Source organism: Canis lupus, chromosome 13, assembly GCF_048164855.1.
Source record: "Canis lupus baileyi chromosome 13, mCanLup2.hap1, whole genome shotgun sequence".
NCBI classification, from domain to species: Eukaryota; Metazoa; Chordata; class Mammalia; order Carnivora; family Canidae; genus Canis; species Canis lupus.
The window spans coordinates 7,580,923-7,603,524 of NC_132850.1; the positions used below are offsets into that span (position 1 = coordinate 7,580,923).

General features: G+C 44.8%; 2 protein-coding genes across 8 annotated transcripts in view; both read right to left on the reverse strand.

Moving 5' to 3' along the window:
• The window catches only part of AGO3 (argonaute RISC catalytic component 3), a 120,603-nt gene extending 115,243 nt beyond the window's left edge, over nt 1-5,360 (reverse strand). Inside the window, exon 1 of one of the 2 annotated variants that reach the window (XM_072771971.1) lies at nt 5,205-5,360. In XM_072771971.1, the coding sequence (XP_072628072.1) occupies nt 5,205-5,223 (19 nt within the window). In that variant the 5' untranslated portion in view covers nt 5,224-5,360. The remainder of the gene's footprint in view (nt 1-5,204) is intronic. The other variant, XM_072771970.1, reaches the window with a different exon arrangement.
• A 6,578-nt stretch (nt 5,361-11,938) lies between these two features.
• LOC140602452 (protein argonaute-1) overlaps nt 11,939-22,602 on the reverse strand; it is a 35,599-nt gene continuing 24,935 nt past the window's right edge. For 4 of the 6 annotated variants that reach the window (XM_072771965.1, XM_072771966.1, XM_072771968.1 and 1 more), the window contains 7 exons: nt 21,890-22,049; nt 21,615-21,705; nt 20,160-20,354; nt 18,356-18,490; nt 17,713-17,814; nt 16,977-17,176; nt 11,939-16,737 (listed from right to left, as the gene is read on the reverse strand). In XM_072771965.1, coding sequence (XP_072628066.1) covers nt 16,629-16,737; nt 16,977-17,176; nt 17,713-17,814; nt 18,356-18,490; nt 20,160-20,354; nt 21,615-21,705; nt 21,890-22,049 — 992 coding nt within the window. In that variant the 3' untranslated portion in view covers nt 11,939-16,628. The remainder of the gene's footprint in view (nt 16,738-16,976; nt 17,177-17,712; nt 17,815-18,355; nt 18,491-20,159; nt 20,355-21,614; nt 21,706-21,889; nt 22,050-22,602) is intronic. The other 2 variants (XR_012005405.1, XM_072771967.1) reach the window with 2 other exon arrangements.

The following is a 22,602-nucleotide window of genomic DNA, read 5'->3' on the forward strand; positions in this document are numbered from 1 at the left end:
ATCTCAATAGTCTTTTTTTTAAGCAACGGTAGCCAAAGAAAGTTATTAATATTAACACAGATAATGGCAGAAAACTACAGAAACTCTAAATACAGAAAGGCTGTTCATGTATCCTAACAGCATAACCATTATGGTTGAAAAACCACACAATATTCTTTCTCACATCTGTTTTGTTAATGAGCCAAGAATGGGGGTCTATTGGGTATCCTAGACAACTGAATTAGAAGTAGGAATGTCTGGTGAATGCTATTTACCCCAACAAACTGAGACTATATAGGTTAGGAAAGGATACTATTCTTAAATAAATTGTATTTTTAGTTTTATCTTCTCAGAAAATGAACTATTACTTGCCTTATTCCCCCATCTATCAAAAAAAAAAACCTTATAAATTATTCTATATCCCAAGTTTTAAATATTAAAAGGTGTTTTGTTAGATTAACAAAATATTTAATTATTTTATCTTTCAGATAGACTCTCAAATATTTAGACTATAAAGATCTATGTGAAACACGATGGCTGCTATATGAAAAAACTAGAAAACAGTATCAATTAAAATACGACAGTTTATGACAGTTTAGCAAGAACTGTATTCTGAACTACAGTTTTCCCATATACGACAGAGAACTCTTCCAGGAAATGTCCCCTCTACAGGGCCCCAGGTCTCTGCATGCTATCAGCCTGGCTTATAGAACCAAATAAACACAATGTTCCCACTGGAAAACATAAATGAATATAAACTAAATCTAAGTTACCAACTTAGTACATAAAATTCTCCAAAAAGAGCAAAAGGAAGGAATATCTCGAAATCATTTCATTCTAGCAGCTTTCTTAAATTACTTAATTCCTTATTATTATTTTAATAAAGAAATTTACTAGTTTGAAACCTGGCTTAAAAACTTAAAGAGTGATCAGGATGATGGAAACATGGCTAACATGATTTTAAAAGTCTTCATTACATTACTCAAATTACATTTCAGGGTTACCTATATGTTCTTTTTCTCCTTTAAGTCTTTGTTTAGAAGAACAAAATTGTTTCTTGCCTCCTTTTCAATTTTCCCTCAGGGAAAAAAATTTCCAGCGCTGTAAGAGAAATTAAATTCTAAAACAAAAATCAAAATAATCTTGCATATTTTTAAGTCCCACTGCTAGTCAAGAGCAGCAAATATCAGGAAAAAAAGTCATGATGGCCACTCAAGAACAGCACAAGTTAAAATTTAAGTGGCAACCAAGTAGAAAAACCTTTTGCGTGTTCAAAATTCATGCCCTGTAGACAGAGAAGCATTTTGACAATTTTTTCTTCAAGACAAAAATCCACAAGTGAGAAAACTTATATTCCAAAGTGATTTAAAAAAGATTAAGCACTAAAATACTAAAAGATTAAATACTTTATTCATCTCATTCAAACTTAATTTCATATATGCAACTTCTGTTTCTTTGAAACTTGTTCTCAAATGATTTTTTTTCTAGTTTTTTAATTCTATTATTTTTTTCTAGTTTTTTTATTCTATGATTTTATTTTCTATTCTATTATTTTCTAGTTTTTTTTAATTCTCCATGCATGGAGCCTAACATGAAGTTTGAACTCAGGACCCTGAGACCGCGACCTGAGCTAAGACTCAGATGTTTGATGGACTGAGCCAACCAGGCAACCCTAGATTTTTAGTATTTAAAAAAATCCAGAGCCTTGAAATCACTTTGCAGATCCCAACATGAATTTAAGAGTATCACTAAGAAACATGGTCTATTTACTCCTGCAACACTGTATAAGACTGCGACCAAAGGTTATCAAACCACTTTGCACATCATTAATTTCAAGTAAAAGCAAATGTTTTTCTTCCTTGGCAGGTAAGTACAATTCCTTCTCCCTTAAACAGTAGTCTAACTACACCTAAAAATACCTATAGAATAGGTCCTAAAACCCTGCTACAAAGGAGAAGTGATATCCTAATGAATGTTTCTGCAGCTTCCATTCACACTTTATTTGGAATTAAAACAAATACTTTTAGTCCAATTGTAACTAAACTATAAAAAAAAACAACCAGAATTTCATTAGAAGTTTTCCTAACTAGGGGATCCCTGGGTGGCGCAGCGGTTTGGCGCCTGCCTTTGGCCCAGGGCGCGATCCTGGAGACCCGGGATCGAGTCCCATGTCGGGCTCCCGGTGCATGGAGCCTGCTTCTCCCTCTGCCTCTCTCTTTCTCTCTCTCTCTCTGTGACTATCATAAATAAATAAAAATTTAAAAAAAAAAAAAAAGAAGTTTTCCTAACTAAAGAGTCACAGGCACAGATGAAAAACTATTGTTATATTTAAAAACCAATTGTGCTAGCTTTTCTGGTTAAAGTTTACGCAGTTCTTTTTTTTTTTTTTTTTTTAAGATTTTATTTATTTATTAGAGACAGAGAGAGAGGCAGAGACACAGGCAGAGGGAGAAGCAGGCTCCATGCAAGGAGCCTGACATGGGACTCGATCTTGGATCTCCAGGATCACACCCTGGGCTGAAGGCGGCTCTAAACCACTAAGCCACCAGGGCTGCCCAGTTCACCCAGTTCTAAATCAGTACAATGAACAGGACACCCTAAAAAATCACTTAAAATATTACATGCAAAAATGGACAAATATTCATTTTTAGTAATGATTCACCCAGAAACAATTAACATAGCATTTGTATCCAAAGTCCAAGTCCCCCCATGTAAATAAATGTAAGTTTCCTATTTATCTTCCTAAGAACTAGTATTTAAAATAGCCTGTCATAAGGTAATACCTAAGACTTTCCACACACAAACCAAAACCTTAGAACCAAATTGGAGCAAAGATCCAACATTTACTCAATAGACTATCAAAACATTTATGTCTAAGAAGATGTTTTTAAGAAATCTCTGCACCCAAAGTGGGGTTCAAACTCAGAACTGAGTTCAAAAGTCACAGGCTCTACCAATGAGCCAACCAGGCACCCCCATGTCTAAAATATTTTAAACCTAAATATGGACCTATTTTTTTTATGTTTTATTTTTAAGTAATCTCCACATCCAACATGGGGCTCCAACTCACAACCCTGAAATCAAAAGCCTCACGCTCCAAAGACTGAACCAGGCAGGCACCCCCCCTCTTTACCTCTCAAACTCTTGATTTAAAACTTAGTTGTGTATTTTACCCAACTATGCTTTCAGTTACACGTGCAGCATTAACAATTACACATAAGACCCAGGAAGAATGGAAACTTTGTTTTTGATGATGACAATTCTGAGCCATATTATACTTTATCTCCATTATTAGATTAATCATGTATGAACTGCATTGAAGAGCAAACTTTGAGTTTCAAGAGGTCTAAGCATACGGTCGATATTATCTAATTCTACCTCCCCAGATGTGAAGATAGTTAAATGTGTATATATTTCAGCAATGGCACATGCAAAAAGAAGACGTAAGACTTATCTATAGCTCAAGAACTCACTGGAGTGTTTACTGAATCACACTTGGCTAGTTGGACCAGTTGGCCAGGCGACTGGACTTCAGAAATATTTTTGAGGATGTTGTCCATACATTGGGCCATAATTTCATACAAAAAACCCAAAGGTGAAAAACACTTAAAAATTTTTTTGAACTATCTTTAAAAGTCTTAGGGTAATTAATAAAGTGTTTAATTTTCATGTTTTGCTTTCCAGGCCTGATAACAGGACAGTTATGTAAAAGTCACCTATAGCCCTAGATCATCCTATTCACTCAAAAGTATGGTACACAACTAAAAGACAAAGGCAGGGCACAGTTTCAGAAATATACAAATCAATGATAAACAAATGAAAATCTAAAACTTCACAAGCTCGGGGATCCCTGGGTGGCTCAGCAGTTTAGCACCTGCCTTTGGACCAGGGCGTGATCCTGGAGTCCCAGGATCGAGTCCCCCATCGGGCTCCCTGCGTGGAGCCTGCATCTCCCTCTGCCCGTGTCTCTGCCTCTCTCTGTGTCTCATGAATAAATAAATAAAATCTTAAAAAAAAAAAAGTAACTTTAAGAAAAAAATTAATAAAACTTCACAATCTATAAAGTATCCCTTTTAAAGAAAATATGAAGATGACAGAAAAAAGAATGCAAAAGAGAAACAGAAGAAACTGATTAGAAAAAATTTCATGTAAACCTTGCAATAATCTCCTCGCCCCATTCCCGCCCCCCCTCCCCGCTACAAATTGAGCGCTGTTTGCATCTAATGACAATTACACTTCTTTTTTTTTTTTTTTTTTTGACAATTACACTTCTTAACTTAATCAACGAAACCCCTCATTATCTTTAGGTCACCGATCTCCTTTATCACTTAACTTTTTCTTATATTCAAATACCTCCCAGACTAGCAAAACGACACGTGAAATTCAGGAACTTGAGATCTCCATCAGCAACGAGACAGCCCGTCCCCACCTCAATATTCCAAAAATCAACTTATGTGTTACCGTCTGGATGAAGCGTACTTCCAAATCTACCACGTTATAAGTATGATTTTTTGGGAAGCAGGTCATTATGTAACAGCTACTTTGTGTCTCCTAGTTACTTTAGAATCGTAAAAAAAGTGCTTGCTTGCTTATTTATTTATTTATTTATTTATTTATTTATTTATTTATTTATTTATTTATTTATTTATTTATTTATTTATTTATTTATTTATTTTCCCCCAAGGCAAGTACTGCCCATGTTGCAGATTTTCTCAAAAACTGCCGTTTTCCCAAGAGGAGAGAGAGCAGGTTGTTTTAATTTCCAGAACTCCCGGAATAGGAGAGTCTTCTCCGGGGACCAGGGAAGGCGGAGGGAGTCCGAGCAGCAGCTCGCGGATCCACGTCGCCGCGGGAGCGGGATGCGGGCCCGGGGGCCGGAGGCGGCGGCCGGAAGGAGCTGCGGCCGGGCCGTGACCTCGCCCTCGGCCGGGTCCGCCCCGGGCTCCCGCTGCCCCGCGGCTCCGCGGGACGCGCACCCCGCACGCCGGCCGCCCGAGCAGCGAAGGCGACGCCGAAGCCCGCCTGCTCGCGGGAGGACCCCGAAGCACGACGCTGCCAGCGGCGCCCCCCGCCGTCCCGCCCTCCGCGCAGCTTCGCGTCCTCCGGGCCCGGGACCCGCGGCGGGGCTGCGCGGGGACGGAGGGGGCGGGGAGGGGGACGACCGCGCGCTCCGGGGCTCCGGGGCTCCTCCCGCCCCGCCCGCCCGGCAGCCGCGGCTCGCTCACCTGCGGAGCCGATTTCCATTCATGGAGCTGGGGGGGTGCTTCGGCCGAGAAGGGCGCCCGCCGCTGGGGGCGCGGAGGCAGCGCAGGGGCGACGCGGACGCCGGGCCTGCCGGCGGGCGGCGATGAGCGCTCCTCGGGGACGGCCGCCGCGGGGAGGCAGCGCGCGACCCGGCGGGCGGAGGGCGAAGCGGGAGGCGGCCGGGACAGCCCCGTGGGAAGGCGCGCCGCCCGCCGCCGCGTCCGCTCCCGCGGCCCCTCCACGACTGCGGCGCCGCCGCCGACCTCGCCGGGGGCCGCCCCCGGAAGCCCGCTGCCGTCACTTCCGCCGCCCCCGCCGCGCCCTCCGCCCCGAGCCGTGCGGCTGCGACGTCGCTGCGGGCCGCGGGGAGGGGCGGGGGCGGGGCCGGGGCCGGGCCTGGGCGGGGCGTGCCGGCCGGAGACGACCCTGGGGAGCCGCAGTCGGCGCTACCCCGCGCCGGGCGGAGCCTTCCCGAGGCAGTGGCGCTTACCTGGGCGGGAGCCTACCTGCAGCGCGGCCGCTCGGGAGCGCCGGGCCCGGGCCTGCCGCCGGCTGAGGCACAGCGCACCCCCCCGCCCCGCCCCAGCAACCCCCGCCCCGGCGGAGCACCCCCCCCCCGCGCCCCGCCCCGGCCGAGCCCCCCCCTGCCCCGCCCCCTCCGAAAGCGGTCAAGCGACCACTATAGGATCACTCCCAAGTCCGGGGGCGACGACCCTGGCGGTGGGGAGGGCCGTACAACTTAGCACGGGAAAGGAGTATTAAGGAACAAGACTTTAAAAAAAAAAAAAAAAAAAAAGGAACAAGACTTTAAGGATCCCTGGGTGGCGCAGCGGTTTGGCGCCTGCCTTTGGCCCAGGGCGCGATCCTGGAGACCCGGGATCGAACCCCACGTCGGGCTCCCGGTGCATGGAGCCTGCTTCTCCCTCTCTCTCTCTCTCTCTCTCTGTGACTATCATAAATTTAAAAAAAAATTAAAAAAAAAAAAAAGGAACAAGATAAACACCACATCGGATAATGTCCTCGTTTAAAACGCTTTAATAGCGTCCCGGCACGCCGAGATCGACTCTTGCGGGGCCAAAGCGCGCCGCGCGCGCCGACCCTTCCTTCCAAGCGAGACCACTAGGCTGCAGCTACGCCGTCCGCTCCCCGTCCCCGCTGTGGGCAAGCCTCTTCCTTTCCCACGTGGCGCCCCTCGGCTCGGTTCCCTAGGCCAGGAACAGAGCCTCTCCTTTCCCTCCCCCCTCAGCTTCCCTTCTTCCCTTCCGTGCCCCAGAACCTTCTTATACCGCAGCCTTATTTCAGAGAGGTCTTTTCTTGATCACTAATGGGGGGAGGGGGCGTTCTTCTATTACAGCATTTCCCTAAGAATCCTCCCAACCTGTAGTTTTACTTTAGTTTGTGTGCCCCCTACCCCCTACCCCGCACAGGCTTCTAAGCACTAGCTTACCGCGGCCAGCACACTCACTAGGAACAGTAGGTCCTTAATATGTTGCCTTAATGAAAGGTGATGCTATTCAGATTAGAGATTCGTGATTTTTGCCTGGGTCCCTAAACATCAGTAATGTAATTTAGACCTTTAAAAATCAAAATGCTTTTTGTTTTTTTAAAGTTTGGGACAAAGAGAAAAAAGGAGAAGTATCTTCAGTCCCCCCCAGTCACGGAGGGACTTTGGGTCAGTTGCTTGAGCCTCTGGGTTTGTTTTCTTATCTGAGAAATGGAGAGAATAACGTACCTTACATAACTGCTGTGAGGTTAGGGAACGTACACAAACCAGAGCAAAGCCTAACTAAAAGTTAGTGAAGAGAAAGTTTGCTATCGATAACATTTTAAAGCACTTATTAGATGCACCTACTTTACAGTAAACGTTTCCTAAATGGATGGGATTCAAACCCTCTTCTGTCTTGACTTCAATTCCGCCTTCTTCCTACCCTTAACCGTTTTTTTTTGTTTTAATTTTTATTTATTTATGATAGTCACAGAGAGAGAGAGGAGGCAGAGACACAGGCAGAGGGAGAAGCAGGCTCCATGCACCGGGAGCCTGATGTGGGATTCGATCCCGGGTCTCCAGGATCACGCCCTGGGCCAAAGGCAGGTGCCAAACCGCTGCGCCACCCAGGGATCCCTCTTAACCGTTTTTACAGAATACATGGAGTTCAAAGTATCAAATTGTTACCAGATGAAACACTGTATCCTAAAAGTTACTTTCAATGCCTGACTATCCAGAATCCAAATCAGTAGCAGCATCCAACAGGGTAAATACCAACACTTGTGCAAGGGTCTATCACACCCTCAACCTCCCATTCTGGAACTGATTCCCTAAGTGACTGCACGCTTGTCATCTCCCAGAATATAAACATGGTGATGAACCGCTGAGGAAGGTCACTGTCTTGTTGACCTTGATGGAGGAGGACTTGGATCTCCTAATTCAGTTTAATGTCAATGAGGCCTTCCCATCTACTTCTGCTATTCAGGGACACCATCACTTCATCATAGAAGGAGCCCAGGTGAAAGGTACATTAATTGCAATATCAAGAAGTGGGAAGGCGAAAGGTCTAATGATTCTGCCAAAAGCAAATTGCATGAGGCTCTCCCTGGACCACCCTATTTATGGCCAACCTCATTCCCAAATAAGTTGGCTTTCAAGGCCATAGAGCAGGGTCTTTGTGTATCTTGTTAACTGCCATAGCCCCAGGGTCTAGAACAGTGCCAATGCCTGGCTGTGGGATGGATGGATGGATGACTGGGCTTCAAGAACAGGGCTTGAGAAGCAGGCTAAAAACTCTGTCCTCATCCCTTGTGACACTGGTTGCTTTCCGAAGGGAGAACTATAAAATAGTACAGACCTTTGAGGGACAAGGAAATCAGTGCCCTCTGAAGTTGCATTCCTAGGCTTCCTGTGCTAGGTAAACATCACAACTGGATGATGAGAGCAGCTGGATAGAATCCTCTCTTAAACTTGTGTTGAAGTAGTCAACTTGACTGGAGTTCAAATCTCTTCTCCCAGACCATCGGTTTTTACATAGCAGAGAGAGAGTTATTCTGTACTGCAGCAGAACACGATATAAAACACATTGGCCTTAGGGACAAAGCTGAGATTGAAGGCCCTCTGCTGCTGTATGTGATTCCAAAAAAGTCACTCTGAACCTTGTACTCATCTCTAAAAGCCAAAGTACCCAAGTAGAAAAGACACTGCTGCATCTACCCAGGTATCCTTATCCCCTTCTTTCTTGCCTAGCAGACCAGACTTGTCTTTCTAAACCACAGATTGATGAAGCAGGATAACTGCTCAAAGGTAACTCCTAGTTAATCTAAACCTCTCATGATGGATGATCTCATTTGCTTTGCCAAGAGTGGGAAGATGACCCATTTCTAGTGCAGGAGATAGGAGGCCAGATCTGCTGGGGCTTCCAAGGATTTCCTTACTTTAACATGAAATGTAAGGAAAAATTAGTCCTTTTTCTGCTAGACATTATTCTGTCAGCATTTCCTTCCTGGAATTACAATAAACACCTTGCGACCCTGAGGGGAACTAGCATAAACCAACACAGAGGAGCAGAGGAAAGTCACTGAGAACCTGGTTTGTTGGTATTATCACTGAGCCACTGAATTATTAACCAACCTTGGAGCCATATTAAATCAAGATTTCTTTATCATGTTACTGGTTTCTTATTTAAGCCAATTTAATTGGGGGTTTGTTATGTGCAATTAAAGCTAACAAGCAAACTACTTCACACAAATGCTGTGAAGATGCAATTAAATAACAGATACTGTACAAAACACCTGCTCAAGTACTTCAAAGGATCCAAGCCCCTCCCCCTTTTCAGATAGCTTCCATTAAGAAGCCATAGGCCTTTTCCAAAAACATGGCTGGGAACTCCCAATGTCTCTTCTAAGACAAAAGTTCCCTGCCTTCAGAAGGTGGGGAAAAGGAATGGAGGGCTCCCTACAAAGGTCCCTAAGACTTCTTTGTCCAAAAAGGACTTTGCCAAGAGAATAGTCCCGAAGCTCTTGCATCTGGAACAAATGGCAGTGTATTCCTGAAGGGTAAGCCACAGTGGTCCAAAATCCTTGATATGGTATCCTGAGGAAGGAAGGCAGTCGTGGTACTAACGTGGAGAACTTTTAAATATGCCTCAGCCCCAGAAAGTCCACTTTTCCAGTTTAAAGTTAAGAGTACTTCTGTCATGCTCTGCAACTTCTAAGCTTGCCAGGTTTCCTCAACCTGTAGCCAGAGGAATAAATTGGCTTGAAAGCTAGGAACAATTAGGGACAGCTGTTTGCTACAATTCAATGATACCTTCCATTCAAGCAGTGCAGACAGCAGTCTAGGGAAGGCCTGGGATCAGAACTTGAAAGTCTTCTCTTTGCACTATAACCCTTTCATTTAACCACCAAACCCTTACTGCCATGAGATTCTGGGGTTTGCTACGCCAAAAGATACCCAACAAATACCCTGCCTCACTCTGCTCCAAGGCACTTCCTAGACAAGAATGTGCTACAGTTTATGTTGCCAACTGACACAGCAAAGGAAAGGCTGCTCAACCAATACTAAAGAGGGAATGTCCAGGGGTATTCAGACAAGCCTTTACTCAAAATCTTGAGCTCCAGGACCAGACAAATCAGGATAGTGGAAGCCCACTATCTTTTTCTCTTGAGCAGCAACCAACAGTCAGAATCTGAAACCTTTAGAATCTCAATCATTTCTAAAACTAAAATTTATGGCAAAAATGTGTCATGATTACCCTCCCACTTAACTCTACTAAATACTTTATTTCTGCTTCATTAAGGGTCATAGATTTATTTCGAGTTTTATTTCAATTGGGAAAAATCTCCATGTTCCAATCTGTTCAAGTTCGATCAATCTCACCAACCCTGGCTGCTGAAAAGGAGCTGGGTACGGCTGGCTTGCTTCCAAGGGCATCTGACAGGTGGTAGACACAGGTTAGCTTTGCAATTTGAAAAGTCACAACACTTGGCTTCCAGAGGAATGCTAGGCCCATTTATGTACACACTAGCTGCTACTGAAAATTTCTCACTAGGTCCTGTGCCAGAATCCATCTCTGAGCCATCTTCCCCCAGTACACAGAAATAACAGTGCTCTAGCAATACCAGGGAGGAATGCCAGAATTTACATGCTTGACAACTGTACCATCAGCTTAAGGTACAAAACCATAAAACCTCCAAGCTGGGGTGAGATTAGGAAAAGATGATGGTAATGGTAATCTGGTTAAGTTTCTACTTACCTGAGAGTCAGGTCCATCCTGTGCACTCAGTATCACTTCTTGACTCCCTCTCTGTATTCATGAACCACAAATTTCTAGATCATTTCAATTCTATTCACAAATATTGATCCCTTGATATATGCTACAGCCCTGAGGTGACAAAAAATGAACAATGTAGTTTTGGCTCCTAGAAGTTCACAGGCTCTGGGAAAACACGTCATGAAAATAAATAAAGCAAGCTGCTAAGTGCTATCAAGTGCACTGGAACACCATCTAGGACACTGGTTAGGAACAAAATTAGGTTTGTTTATTTTATTCTTTTACAAGTATCTCCTGAGGACAGGAGGAAGGTGGAGGTGGAGGTGGTGGTTGTGGTGAACAATTCGGAAATCCTGGTCTTAGCCTTATTTAAATTAGGTTTTTTCAATGCTCACTTTCAAGAAATACTGGAGAATGACCACATAGTTGTAAGATGTCAAAGAAGATGGAGTGGAGGATGGTAAACTGAGTAGAAAAAAATACCTCCTCCTCAGTGCAGTTCATGTTGTTAATTATGCCCTTCTTGGATCCTATTGCATTCTAACTTTTCTCCTACCTCATTAAGTAAAAACTAAACAAGGTATCTAGTAGTGATTTAACAGTCTTCTTAGGCTCAGCTTCCTCTCATCCTTTAAATTGTGTTTCCTGGAGTTGGACACTATGTTTTTCTTGATCTACTCTTTTTCTAAGCCATCTTGTTCATTCCTACAGCTTTACCTACCATCTATAGGAGTATGAATCCCGTTATCTACAACTGCAGTTCTGTAGTATTCCCTGAGAACTAAAATATGTGTTTACTGGAAACCTTAAACTTGTTGCCTCATGGGAACCTCTAAACTCAGTCTTATACAAGGCGGTCTTCACAAAATTCACCATCTTTCTTCTATATTCTTCCTTCTCCCCCAGTGTTGGTTAGAAAAATGTCCCAATATACCCATTGCTCAAGCAGAAACCTGAGCGTTATTAGACTCTGCTCCTCTCTTTCCCTTCCATCTTCTATTGAGTACTATTAATTCTATCTTCTGAGCATCTCTCAAAAATCTTCCCTTTCCTATTTCACTGCTACAGCTCAATAGCCTCGTATCAGTCTCTCACCATTTGGCCAGGGAATCATTTGGCCACTCCTCTCCCCCACGAAACTTTAAGTTCCTTAAGGAGAGAGACACGGTTTTCCTCATTTTTGATCTGTGCTTGCTTCCTCCCCCAACAATACTGCTGGACACAATGCTTTGCATGGTTTGTTGAATGAAGAATAAATGGAGGGCTTGTGAAGGATTACATATAATCTGTAGTTTCAACATTCTGGTATTTTTTTTATCCACTTTCCTATATAAGTGATGGTTCTGCTCTTATAACAATCTATTAGTCTAACCTAAAATCTATCAGAGATATAATTAATCCCAACAGTTTGCTTTGCTAATGGGGCTGGGGAAAAAGAGAGAGAGAGACCGCACTTTAGAAATAGAAGCCACTGTTGTCTTTATAAAACACAGAATTGTGCTGCTGTTGCTTGCTTTAGAAGGAACTGTACATTACAGCTGTTGGGAAAATTTTACAATGGACTGGACAAGGTACAGCTCGAAGCAGGACACAAACACAAGTCTCAAAGGGAAACAAATGCAAACAAGTACACAGCTGTGGGGCTCCAGGGACATTTCCCCATCCATGCTGGACTTGAGAGGGATAAAAAGTTTAGAAACTAAAGTGAAACCCAGAGTAGTCACACATGCCCACCAGATGGCTGCTAAGTGCAACATCACACACCAATCGGGTTGGACTGTGTGCACAGGAAAGTCATTTCATTTTTCCTTATTGCTACTACACCAGGGGACTCAGTGCATTTGACACATTGTCTTTACTTGCACAATCCTTGGAGGGTTTCCTATTTTCCTTTTTAAAGAAGGAAATCTGCCTTCCCCACCTTATTCTGTTTTATTTTGAGCCCATTCCCTCCACTCCCATTCTTAGGCTCCCAAACAGCAGCCAGAGGTTCTAAGTCAGTAGGAATAGAGTAAGGGGAGAGCACCAACCTAGCCTCTCTCCCTGCCTAGGGAGAAGGCAAGTCCTAATAAAAGGGGGGAAAGAGAAAACCAGAGAATCCCTTCTCCCCAATCTGCTTAGAAGGCTAAATAGGAAAGAGTGCCCTGCATATCCCTGCCATGATCAGACTTTAAAAGGAAGGCATCCCAGCTACCATCCTGGATTGGCCGAGGCCCAGTAAATATAAAAAATAACTTCCCCCAATGTAGTTTCCAAAACTGCATTTTGGCTAGTTTGAGATGACTTTCCACCCTGAAGGGGAAGGAACTTCCATTCTTCTTTGTTACACATGATGCCAGGTCTAAAACACTGTCCACCAGCCTTGCAGATAGATACCCCATGGGCCAGCAAAGAAGTCAAATTGTCCCCTTGGCTGCCCATCCTGAGTGCTAGCCTCATTTACTGAATTCTGGACCCCAAAAAAACAGAAACAAAAACAAAAACAAAACCCATCCAAGAACATTGTTGCTTAGCCAATGAGGAGGCCTTAGTGGGGCTATCTAGTAGGTGGGAACCAGGAGGTTTTTAGGGAGATTTCATGCTTTTAGGTACCTTCCTCATCATTATTCTAAACCTAAGTTCCCATCAACAATAGCCCCAGGCTTATCCCAAGGTTCAGCAATAGCACCTCAACCCCCAATGGGTCAGACTAGACTGGAAAAATGATCAATAAACAGTGCTCTTTCCCATCTTTTATCCAAATTCTCTCCCATTTTCTTCCGATCACTCTCTTCTTCCCCCATGTCCATCCCCTAACCCCCCAACACCGGAAACCAAGTAGCTCAACCCTAGGACATCCTCAGAAAAGGGAGGCCCCAGTAGAGACATGGAACCAGATCTAGAAAAAGCAATGAGAGAAACCAACCCCAAGGAGTGGACAGGTGTGGAAGTTGTCAGAAGCCCTCCTGATTTCATGCCAGGTAGGCAGGCTTGCTGATCTGCCTTTGTATAACATCGATGGCAGTCAAGCCCAGAGAGAACATCACCAGGCTTGGAGAACAGATTCTTGGTCTTCTGCAGCCAAGGAGTATTAAGCCTGACCTTGCTAGCTAACAGTGGGATTATCATAGCCATGCAGAGAATTCATCATCACGTAGGCAGGCAGGCCAGCAAACAAGCTTAGTGAATTGAAAAAAGGAAAAGGACAACAGGGAAAGAGATAAGTAGAAAAGAGAGGCAAGAGAGTAGAATGAAGGGAGCAAGAGACCTGTCCAAGAGGATGAGGCTGGGGTCCCCCCAACACTTTCTCAGAGCACAAGTAAGAAGCACCACTTAACCAAATCCAAGAAATCCAAAGCTTGTTGCTAACACCACTTCTCAAACTGCATGCACCATCTTTCAAACAAGAATAATCCTCAAGGTCAAGGATATTTTTCAAGTCTCAAAGATTAAAAAAAAAGAAATCAGAGCAAGAAGTCATTTTCTTGCCATTGCCCAAACTGCTTCTCTTGCTTTTTTATTTCATGAATGGCATGTGCAATGCCCAAGGGCTAAAAAATGCTTTTTAAGCCCCAGCTCAAAATCCAAATGGAGAGAGTGAGGCAAAGAGAAAAAAGGAGAACATAAACTTGTTGCTGAGAGTAGGTGGTTACCACCAGCTCCCTATGGATATTTGCAAATGCTGGTGAATGACTGGACCCTCCAGGAACAGTGCCCTGATCCCAGCCCCTAAATGCACCCAAAGAAGAGAACATGCAGAGCCCATTGTCCCAAGAGAGCTCCCCTCCCCAAAGGGTGACTGAACACGAAGTAGACACTATATGAAGGCGATGGACAGGGCAGATGGAGTGTTGGCATCACTCTCTTTAGGCACTTGTGTAAGGAATGTAGGCTCTCCAGTGAGCTGCCTCCTCCCAGAGCCCTCCATTCTGTTCTTCAGCTGGGCTGTGCCCATGGGGCATCCCATGCCGTAGCCAGTAGGGAAGAAGTAGAGGAGGAGTTACTCAACAGTCCTGATGCCTTCTCCATAATCAATGTTTGTGCTACGTTTTGTGAAGTTGCTGAACAAAGTAGCCAACCAGAACAGAACCTGGGATAGACTGTTTTGCATAGCAAATCTGGGTCTGTACAAGGGCTGCTGGAGAGGGGAAATGGTAGCTCTAAGCACACAGGCCAGGATTCAGACTGGCCTCCAAGCCTGAGCTAGGTCTAAAGTGTCATGGCTTCATCACCAGATTGGGGCAAACCCAAGCCCAGGCTCCTCACAAAGAGGAACTTCCACACTGAAGCTGCAACTCCTCATCCCAAGCAGTGGGATAGGAAAAAAATGAACAGTTAAGGAAAGAGGGGGCCTTGCCTCAAGGCCAGCAGGCACCAAGCTAGAAACCCCCTACTTTTCCAGTTCTGCAAGATAGCCAAACCCCATCTTTATCCAGGGAGACAAAAACAAAACAAAACAAAACAAAACAAAGGCCCATGCCACCCACTCACATGCCCTAGTGGGAAACTGGGAAAAATTCATTTGTGTAAACAGAAGCGATAGGGAGCAGCAAAATCCCCCAGCCTGTCCACAGGACACACTGGAATCTGGGATGAGCCAAAGTGTCAGAGAACAGTCTAGAGAAAGGGAAGATGCACTTGCAGGAAGAGTACAGGGCAGTGCAGAGGAGGGCGCCTACAGCAAGAAAACGATATTATCTGCACAGGGGAAGGGTGGAGCCTGAGCCCCACCTTGGGGAGATAACCACTCTCCCTACCTAGCCAGGCCAAAGAATAAGTCAGGTACATAGTTCCTTCTGATGGCTCAATGTTTCTGGGATGTAAACTTATTGGGCATGGGAGGGATTTCCAGATTTTGGCAACAGACTCAAGTTATGGTATAAAAATAACATTTAGTTTTTGCTCTTTTTTTTTTTTCTTATTTTAGACCTAAAGATCATTTGTTATAAGACACCCCAGTTAAGAAATATTGAAACATAATCGACTTGACCATCAGGGGAAAAAAGAAGCCAAGAATGAGAAATGCGATGTAAGTAACTCCAGACCCAGGCAGGTGGGAAGGCTGGGGGGGGGGGGGGACGACGACAGGGAGAAAAGGAGGCGTCAAGTGGAAAGGCCAAGGGCCAGTCATCTCAGCAGCTCCTAGACTTGTCATGTCTGAAAGTGCAAATGTCAATGGACTTTAACCATCTTGAGGTTGTGATCTTTTTAAAAGCTCAATGAATATGGAAGTTAATTCCTTTGAATGCAAAGTAGCTGGCGCTCTGGCTAGAGGCTTGTTGGGTTAGGGGTATTTCTTCCCCACCTACCTCCTCTCCCACCCCCACCCCATCCCCCCAAAGAAAGGTACAAAAGGTTGCAGTTCTGCAGCATTACCGTTACAGGGAAGGCACTGGTTACCCACCAGTAGGCGGAAGGAAGACAGGGTCGTGTCACTTCAGAGCTAAGTGCCATAGTGCCTTAAGTCTTACTAGGGGCTGGATGTCTGTCAGGGAGGAGGTGTAAGGTGGGGTAGACAAAGTAGAGAGAAAGGAATAAGGGAAAAAGGGGTGTCAGCTGGGGGAGGAGCAACCAAAATCATTAGCATTAAAAATCTTCCTACAAACTGGATTTTCAACCCATTAAAACATCTAGTATTCTAAAATATTGATCTGGGTCTGGTTTCGTTTTTCCTCTTAAACAAATCTAGACCTTTTCTGATTAAGGCTCCTAAAAAATCCTTCCCTCCTCCCACCCACTTTCTCAAGCCCCTCACTCTCCCATCTAAAGTATCAAACCCAAACCTACCAGCTTTTGTCCGCGGGGCTGCAGAGCCGACCTTAGCAAGCTGTCAGGCATGAGTCTTTAGCACTGTGAGTCACATGAGACACCTGTGTGTATGGTGGGCACCAGTGCTGCCCCTCTTGGTCCAGTGGGGTCAGGGCCAGATGTGACAAGATGGGTGGAGGGGTGGGGGTCATGAGGTGGACATCAAAGATTTCTGGCTGGTGGTCTGGCTTACTGGCCCTGTTCCCCACCCTTTTGCCCCCTTTGTAGAAGGAAACAAGGCCTTCTGAACTCCTCCCTACCCTCCCTCCTCCTCCTTGCTTCCTCTGGATTTGGGCGGCACAGCTCTTGGGGCTTGGAAAGCTTTCTTCTATCCAGTGAGGTAACAGCGTTCTGCCTTCAAGCGAAGTACATGGTGCGCAGAGTATCCTGGTGAACCTGCACGGCTTTGGCCAGGGCCTGGGGGTCCCGCCCATTGCTCTGCCCCGATATGTGGCTCCCCTCTCCACTGAAAAGCAAAAATGAAAGAAGTCCTTCCTGGTGCACTGAGCTGCTGCTAATCCATTCCCCCATTCAGAGTACCAATTCCCATACCAAGTTAAGAGAAAGCCCCAACCCAGATTTGGGCATATGAGCCCAAAGATACCATATTATATAATATTCATTTCCTTCTGCCCAAGGAAAGTTGAGAGGATCTAGTACCAGAGGCTGATGCTAAAGGAAAGCCACCTTGATCCTAGGCCTCACCTGTCATGTTCCTTGTCCACTAGGTGGTATCGTGCCCGGAAAGCCACCAGGCGGGCATAGTAGGCAGGTGCTGGGATAGAGACGGAGCGTGTGCATCGTACGTAAGTGTGGCACAGCTGGTACGTCAAGATCTGGAGCTCATCCGCTGTGAAACGGTTGTCATCCCAAAGGACATAGTAATGTGATGGTCGGCTGGTGCCCTGGGAAGATAGGAAGGTGAGGGGGCCCCAGGTTGGGCAGAAGGGATGGCCAATGCTAAGGAATAGGATCACTATTAAGAGTGTGGTGGGGGATCCCTGGGTGGCTCAGCAGTTCAGCACCTGCCTTCCGCCCAGGGCGTGATCCTGGAGTCCTGGGATGGAGTTCCACATAGGACTCCCTGCATGGAGCCTGCTTCTCTCTCTGCCTGTATCTCTGCCTCTGTGTGTGTATGTGTGTGTATGTGTGTGTGTGTGCATCTCATGAATAAATAAATAAAATCTTTAAAAAAAAAAAAAAGGAGTGTGATTGGGTTGGAAGACGCACACACAAAGCTACCTATGTCACAAAATACCCTTGTTACGGGCAATCCTGCTTAAGATGCTCAAAATGTACTTCTGTTCATATACGCTAAAAGCTTATTAAGAGAATAATCCTGTTCTGAATGCCCTCAGTGACACCTGATATATTTTAGAGACAATGGGAATAATCAATTCATTTTTGACCCATTGGAAACCCCTGGACATAGCCCGGCTACCTGGATGCCTGCATGGCTGCACAGATAGAAGTCGAACTCAAATGGGTGGGTGATGTTGGTGTCCACAGTTGTCCCAGCTGGGATGTTACCACTCTTCCCAATCTGTATAGAGACAAAGACAACCAAGATCCCAAGATCCCAAGGTCTGCCTGGCCCACCAGAATCTCAAAAGTAAAGCAGAAGTTGCTGTTCCTAGAGGATATTAGATATTAAAATAATGGGCTTCTACTGTCACACAGACCTGATTTTACCATTCATTAGCTGTGTGACTTTAGCAAGTCATTTAACTTTTTTGAGGTTAAACTGGAGGTAATAATACCTACCTCACAGGGCTGCTGTGAGGAAGACACCTCGTACAGTGTCTGACATATAACAGAACTTCAATAAATAGTACTTCTCTTTTCTTCTCTGGGAGCTGGTCTATAGAGGGGTCTACAGGTGAGGGAGCTAGGAGGAAGGAGCCGGACTATAAAGGCAGGAGGGGACAAAAGGAAAAAAGGGAAGGACAAGAGCTGGGGGAAGGGGCCAGAGACAACAGACAAACCAAGGATTAAATCCCCAAATTTATCTCAAGGGCTTTTTCCATATTAAGAGAAGGGACACAGGATAAGGGTATGAGTGGCTTCCTCAATCTCTTACTCACTCGTTCATTCTTGTCAGCACAAAAAAGGCGGGTATGATGGCGTTTCTGCACTACAATGTAAGTGATCCCAGGCTGGTAGTCCTTTTCCAGTTTGATGCAGGCATCACGAATGGCCAGCAGCTCATAGTGCAGGATCTAGGCACGAGTGAGAAGGGAGACAAAGAGACATATAGCTTCTCCTAAGTCACATCTGTGTGAACTACGAGGTTGCCATTTGTATATGGCTTTTTGCTCAGTCTCTTTATAAGCTGACACCCAACCATCACAGATGACAGAGCCTTCCTGTAAAATTTGTCTTATACTCAGTTGCCATGATATGTTGCTAAAAAACCTTGGTTGGGAGGCTGGCATCAGCAGAGAGCACTCACCTGGTTCATATATAAAAAGACACAGAACCAAAGTACACAGACATCACTAATATCACAATGCCCAAAGTAAGGTCAATTTCAGAATCAGGAGGATAATAGGAATTCCCCCTGAGCTCTAAGAGCAGACAGTGCTGAGATCACCAGAGAAGAGCAGACACATAGTTCAGGAATTGATACAGAAGGAGTAGATGAATTCAGTCCTACAAAGAAGCAGGATTATAAGAAAATGGGCTAAAGAAGAACCCACAAGTAAATAACCATAGGCAATAGTTGCCTTGTGGCCTTAGAAGTCAGATATAGGGAGTCAAAACTGTATGGTAGAAAATGGACGGAATGGAAATCAATTAGAACTAGGTTTAAACCCAAGCTTTATTCAGTTATATTCCTATTAGCAAGCTGCTTAACCTCCTAAGTCTCATTTTCTCCACATCTACTAAAGTTAGCCTCACAAAACTGTTGTGAAAAGTGTAACAGATTAATTAAGTAAAAGTATAAAAAACCTAGTAGGGGCTTAATAACTCCTGATTGCTTTGCTAAGCAGTTTGAATTTTATCCCAAGACTATGTGAAGCTACTAGACATTCCTGAACAGAAAAATGATAGTATAAATTTGTCTGCTGTTTTAGGGAAGACTGGATGACTTAGAGAAAACTGAGAAATGGATGAGAGCATAAACTCAAATCACACCAATTTGTCTGAATCCCAGTTCCACCATTGTTTAGCTTGGTTGACACTGAAGATATCATTTAACATTTCCAAGCCTCAAGTTTCATCATCTGTCAAATGGGATAATTATTATTTCATAGAGTTTTTCTAACCATTAAGTAGAACACATATGAAGTGCTTACCACAATTCATAGTACATAAGAGGTGCTCAATAAATAACAGCTGTATTAATATTAAGTGGTAGTCAAGGAAACCAGTTCATTATATACTCTGAACAACAGAATATGAAGACTTGGCAGGGACAAAGAATAGGAGGAACATTCTGAAGGAAGCTCAACAGCAGTAATTCTCAAAGTGTGACCTCCAACCAGCAGCATCACCTATGTAGGAACTTGTCAACTACAAATCCTAGGAGCACCTGGGTGGCTCATTCAGTTAAGTATCTGCTTTTGGTTCCGGTCATGATCCTGGGGCCCTGGGATCAAATCCCACATCAGGCTCCCTTCTCGGTGGGGAGCCTGCTTCTCCTTTTCCCTCTATCACTCCCCCTACTCGTGCTCTGTCTCTATCTCAAATAAATAAGATCTTAAAAAAAAAAAAAAAGGAACTATAAATTCTAGGGACCATCCTAGGCCTTACTGCCATTTAGCAAAGCTCTCAAAGTACCACCTCCCAATGCCAATAGCTTTAAAAAAGGGAGCAGTACTCTCTGCACCCATTAGGCCCTTTGGCCCCAATGTGAAGGTTTTCTTCACCTACTTTGGGCCCTACCTGGGGGAGCTGGCCTTCAGGAACCCCATCTCGGTAGAAGATGATGCGGGTAGGCTTGAAGCGGGTAGACTTGTAGAACTGGATGAGCAGCTCACGCACCATGTAGGATAAGTCTTCAATGATCTCCTGCCGGGGTCGCTGCACCCGCACAGTAGCACAGTAACGGCTGGGGTGGGCATCCATACTGCCTACCACCTAACAATCAAAGAGGCAGGATCAGCCTCCAGAACTTCCACCCTCCCAACACTGTTAGGATGTGGATTTGGGGAAGGCTTCTTAGCAAGAAAACTATGCAATCAAATTAGTAGGGTTTTGGATACAATGAGTCCTGGTTTCAATCTCTATCATGCATGCAGAAGTTATTTAATCCATCTGATCTTCTTTTTCCTCTCAAATAGATAAGAATGCCACCTGCTTACAGTGCTACTCCTTGCAGGGATGCCTGGGTGGCTCATGGGTGAGCATCTGCCTTTGGCTCAGGGCATGATCCCAGAGTTCTGGGATCGAATCCTGCATTGGGCTCCCTGCGGGGAGCCTGCTTCTCCCTCCACCTATGTCTCTGCCTCTCTCTGTGTCTCTCATGAAAAAATAAGTAAAATCTTCTATAAAATTAAATTAAAAAAAATAAAACACCTTGCATAAGACCTAGCCCACAGTAAGTACTTGGTAAGTTCGATTTTCTTACCCCTTGCAGGAGGGTAATGTGAAGGTCTGGCACTACCAACTCAAAGAGCTACAAGTTTGTCCTTTTCTCAATTTAAGTACTAATCTACCCAGTAATCACAATGAAGAGTGTTCCTGCAGGAGGTAGGAGTAATATCATTTTCAAAGGGGACGTGGCCAGAGCCTAGGATGGACGGCCACAAGGAAAACAAGGATAAGCATAGCATAGTATTTACCTGCATTTACTGTGATTAGCCCCGTTTGCCTAGAGAAATGTGAGGGTTGAGAAAAGAGAAGTGGGAAGAAAGGCCTGATCCCTAGCAATTCAGAAGCCCCTAGGGATGGGGAGCAGAGAAGCTAGAGAGGGATTGGAAAGACAACTAATCTATTAGATGGATCAGGGGTAGGGATGGGGAAGAGGAAAGAACAGTCAGTCCCAGCAACTAGGTAACCACGTTAAAAAGGATTTCAGAGAAGAGATATGGTCTTTCCTATATCCCAAAAGTGGGCATGGAGAGAGAGAGAGAAATTTGAACACAGAGCAAGAGTGATGGAGACTGGTCAAAGTCTCTGGCCACCGCCTACACTCTCACTGCTCTCTCTGAAAAACAGATACCATACAGAGTTAGTTTAATGAAGATACCAAGGGAGTGGTTAATGGGGATGATCAGCTGGAAAAAAAGTTTTTATGAAGGGTCAAGCATCAGAGCTGAGGCAAGGATATTATGTGCAGTCTTCGAAGCTCAGAGCTAAAATGAGAACCTTAAGAAGAAGCTGGAGAGTATCACTCACTGCTGTGATAGAAGGTTTTTTCCCATCCCCTGCTGGGGGGTGTGTAACATCTGCTCCCAGGAATATCACTGGCTGTTGAAAGACGGCAGAGCTAAACAAAGAAGAGAAAACAAATGGTGAGGAGTTGGATCTTCTCTTCCTGGCACCATCTAGTACCCATTTTGGTCATCTCTCCCTTGTGTCTGATTCACTCTGCCTGGCCAGAGTCCTATCGTTTTGACAATCCCCAACATGGTACCTTGCTTGACGGGGCAAGTGGGCAACAGAGATCATACCGCTGGTGTGGGACTAGGATGTTGTTAATGCCACCAAGTTTGACATTGATCTTCAGGCAGAGGTTGGATAGAGTCTGAGGCGAGGTCTTGACCACATTCTTCACTTGCACACACTGTGTAGCCATTCCCAAAAGTGTATCTCCAACACGTTTCACTTCAGCTATAAGCAGGGAGAGAAGTAATTAGTGCGTTCAACAAATATTTACTGAATGCCGATTAGATGTCAGGCAGGATATAAGAAGGTAAGAATACAGTGATAACCAGAAACATAGAGTCCCTAATCATAGTGGTTACTGTCTAGTGACTAATCTAAAAATCATGAGAAGTACAACAATGATAAATGCTACAATAAAAAACTTCATGAAGGTATGAGAGCATATATCAGGGGATAATAACCCAGCCAGGAAAGGACTAAATAATGATAAAAATGAAACCCAGTGGTGGAAAATCATTAGAAGAGGGGTGGAGTTGGGAGAGCATTCCAACCAGAGGGAACGGATGCAAAAATGCACTCTGATAGGAGTTCTGCTTGAGAAACTGAAAAGCTGGGTAGCCCGGGTGGCTCAGTGGTTTAGCGCCACCTTCAGCCCAAGGCGTGATCCTGGAGACTCGGGATCGAGACCCATGTCGGGCTCCCTCCTGCATGGAGCCTGCTTCTCCCTCTGCCTGTGTCTTTGCCTCTCTATCTCTCTCTGTCTCTCATGAATAAATAA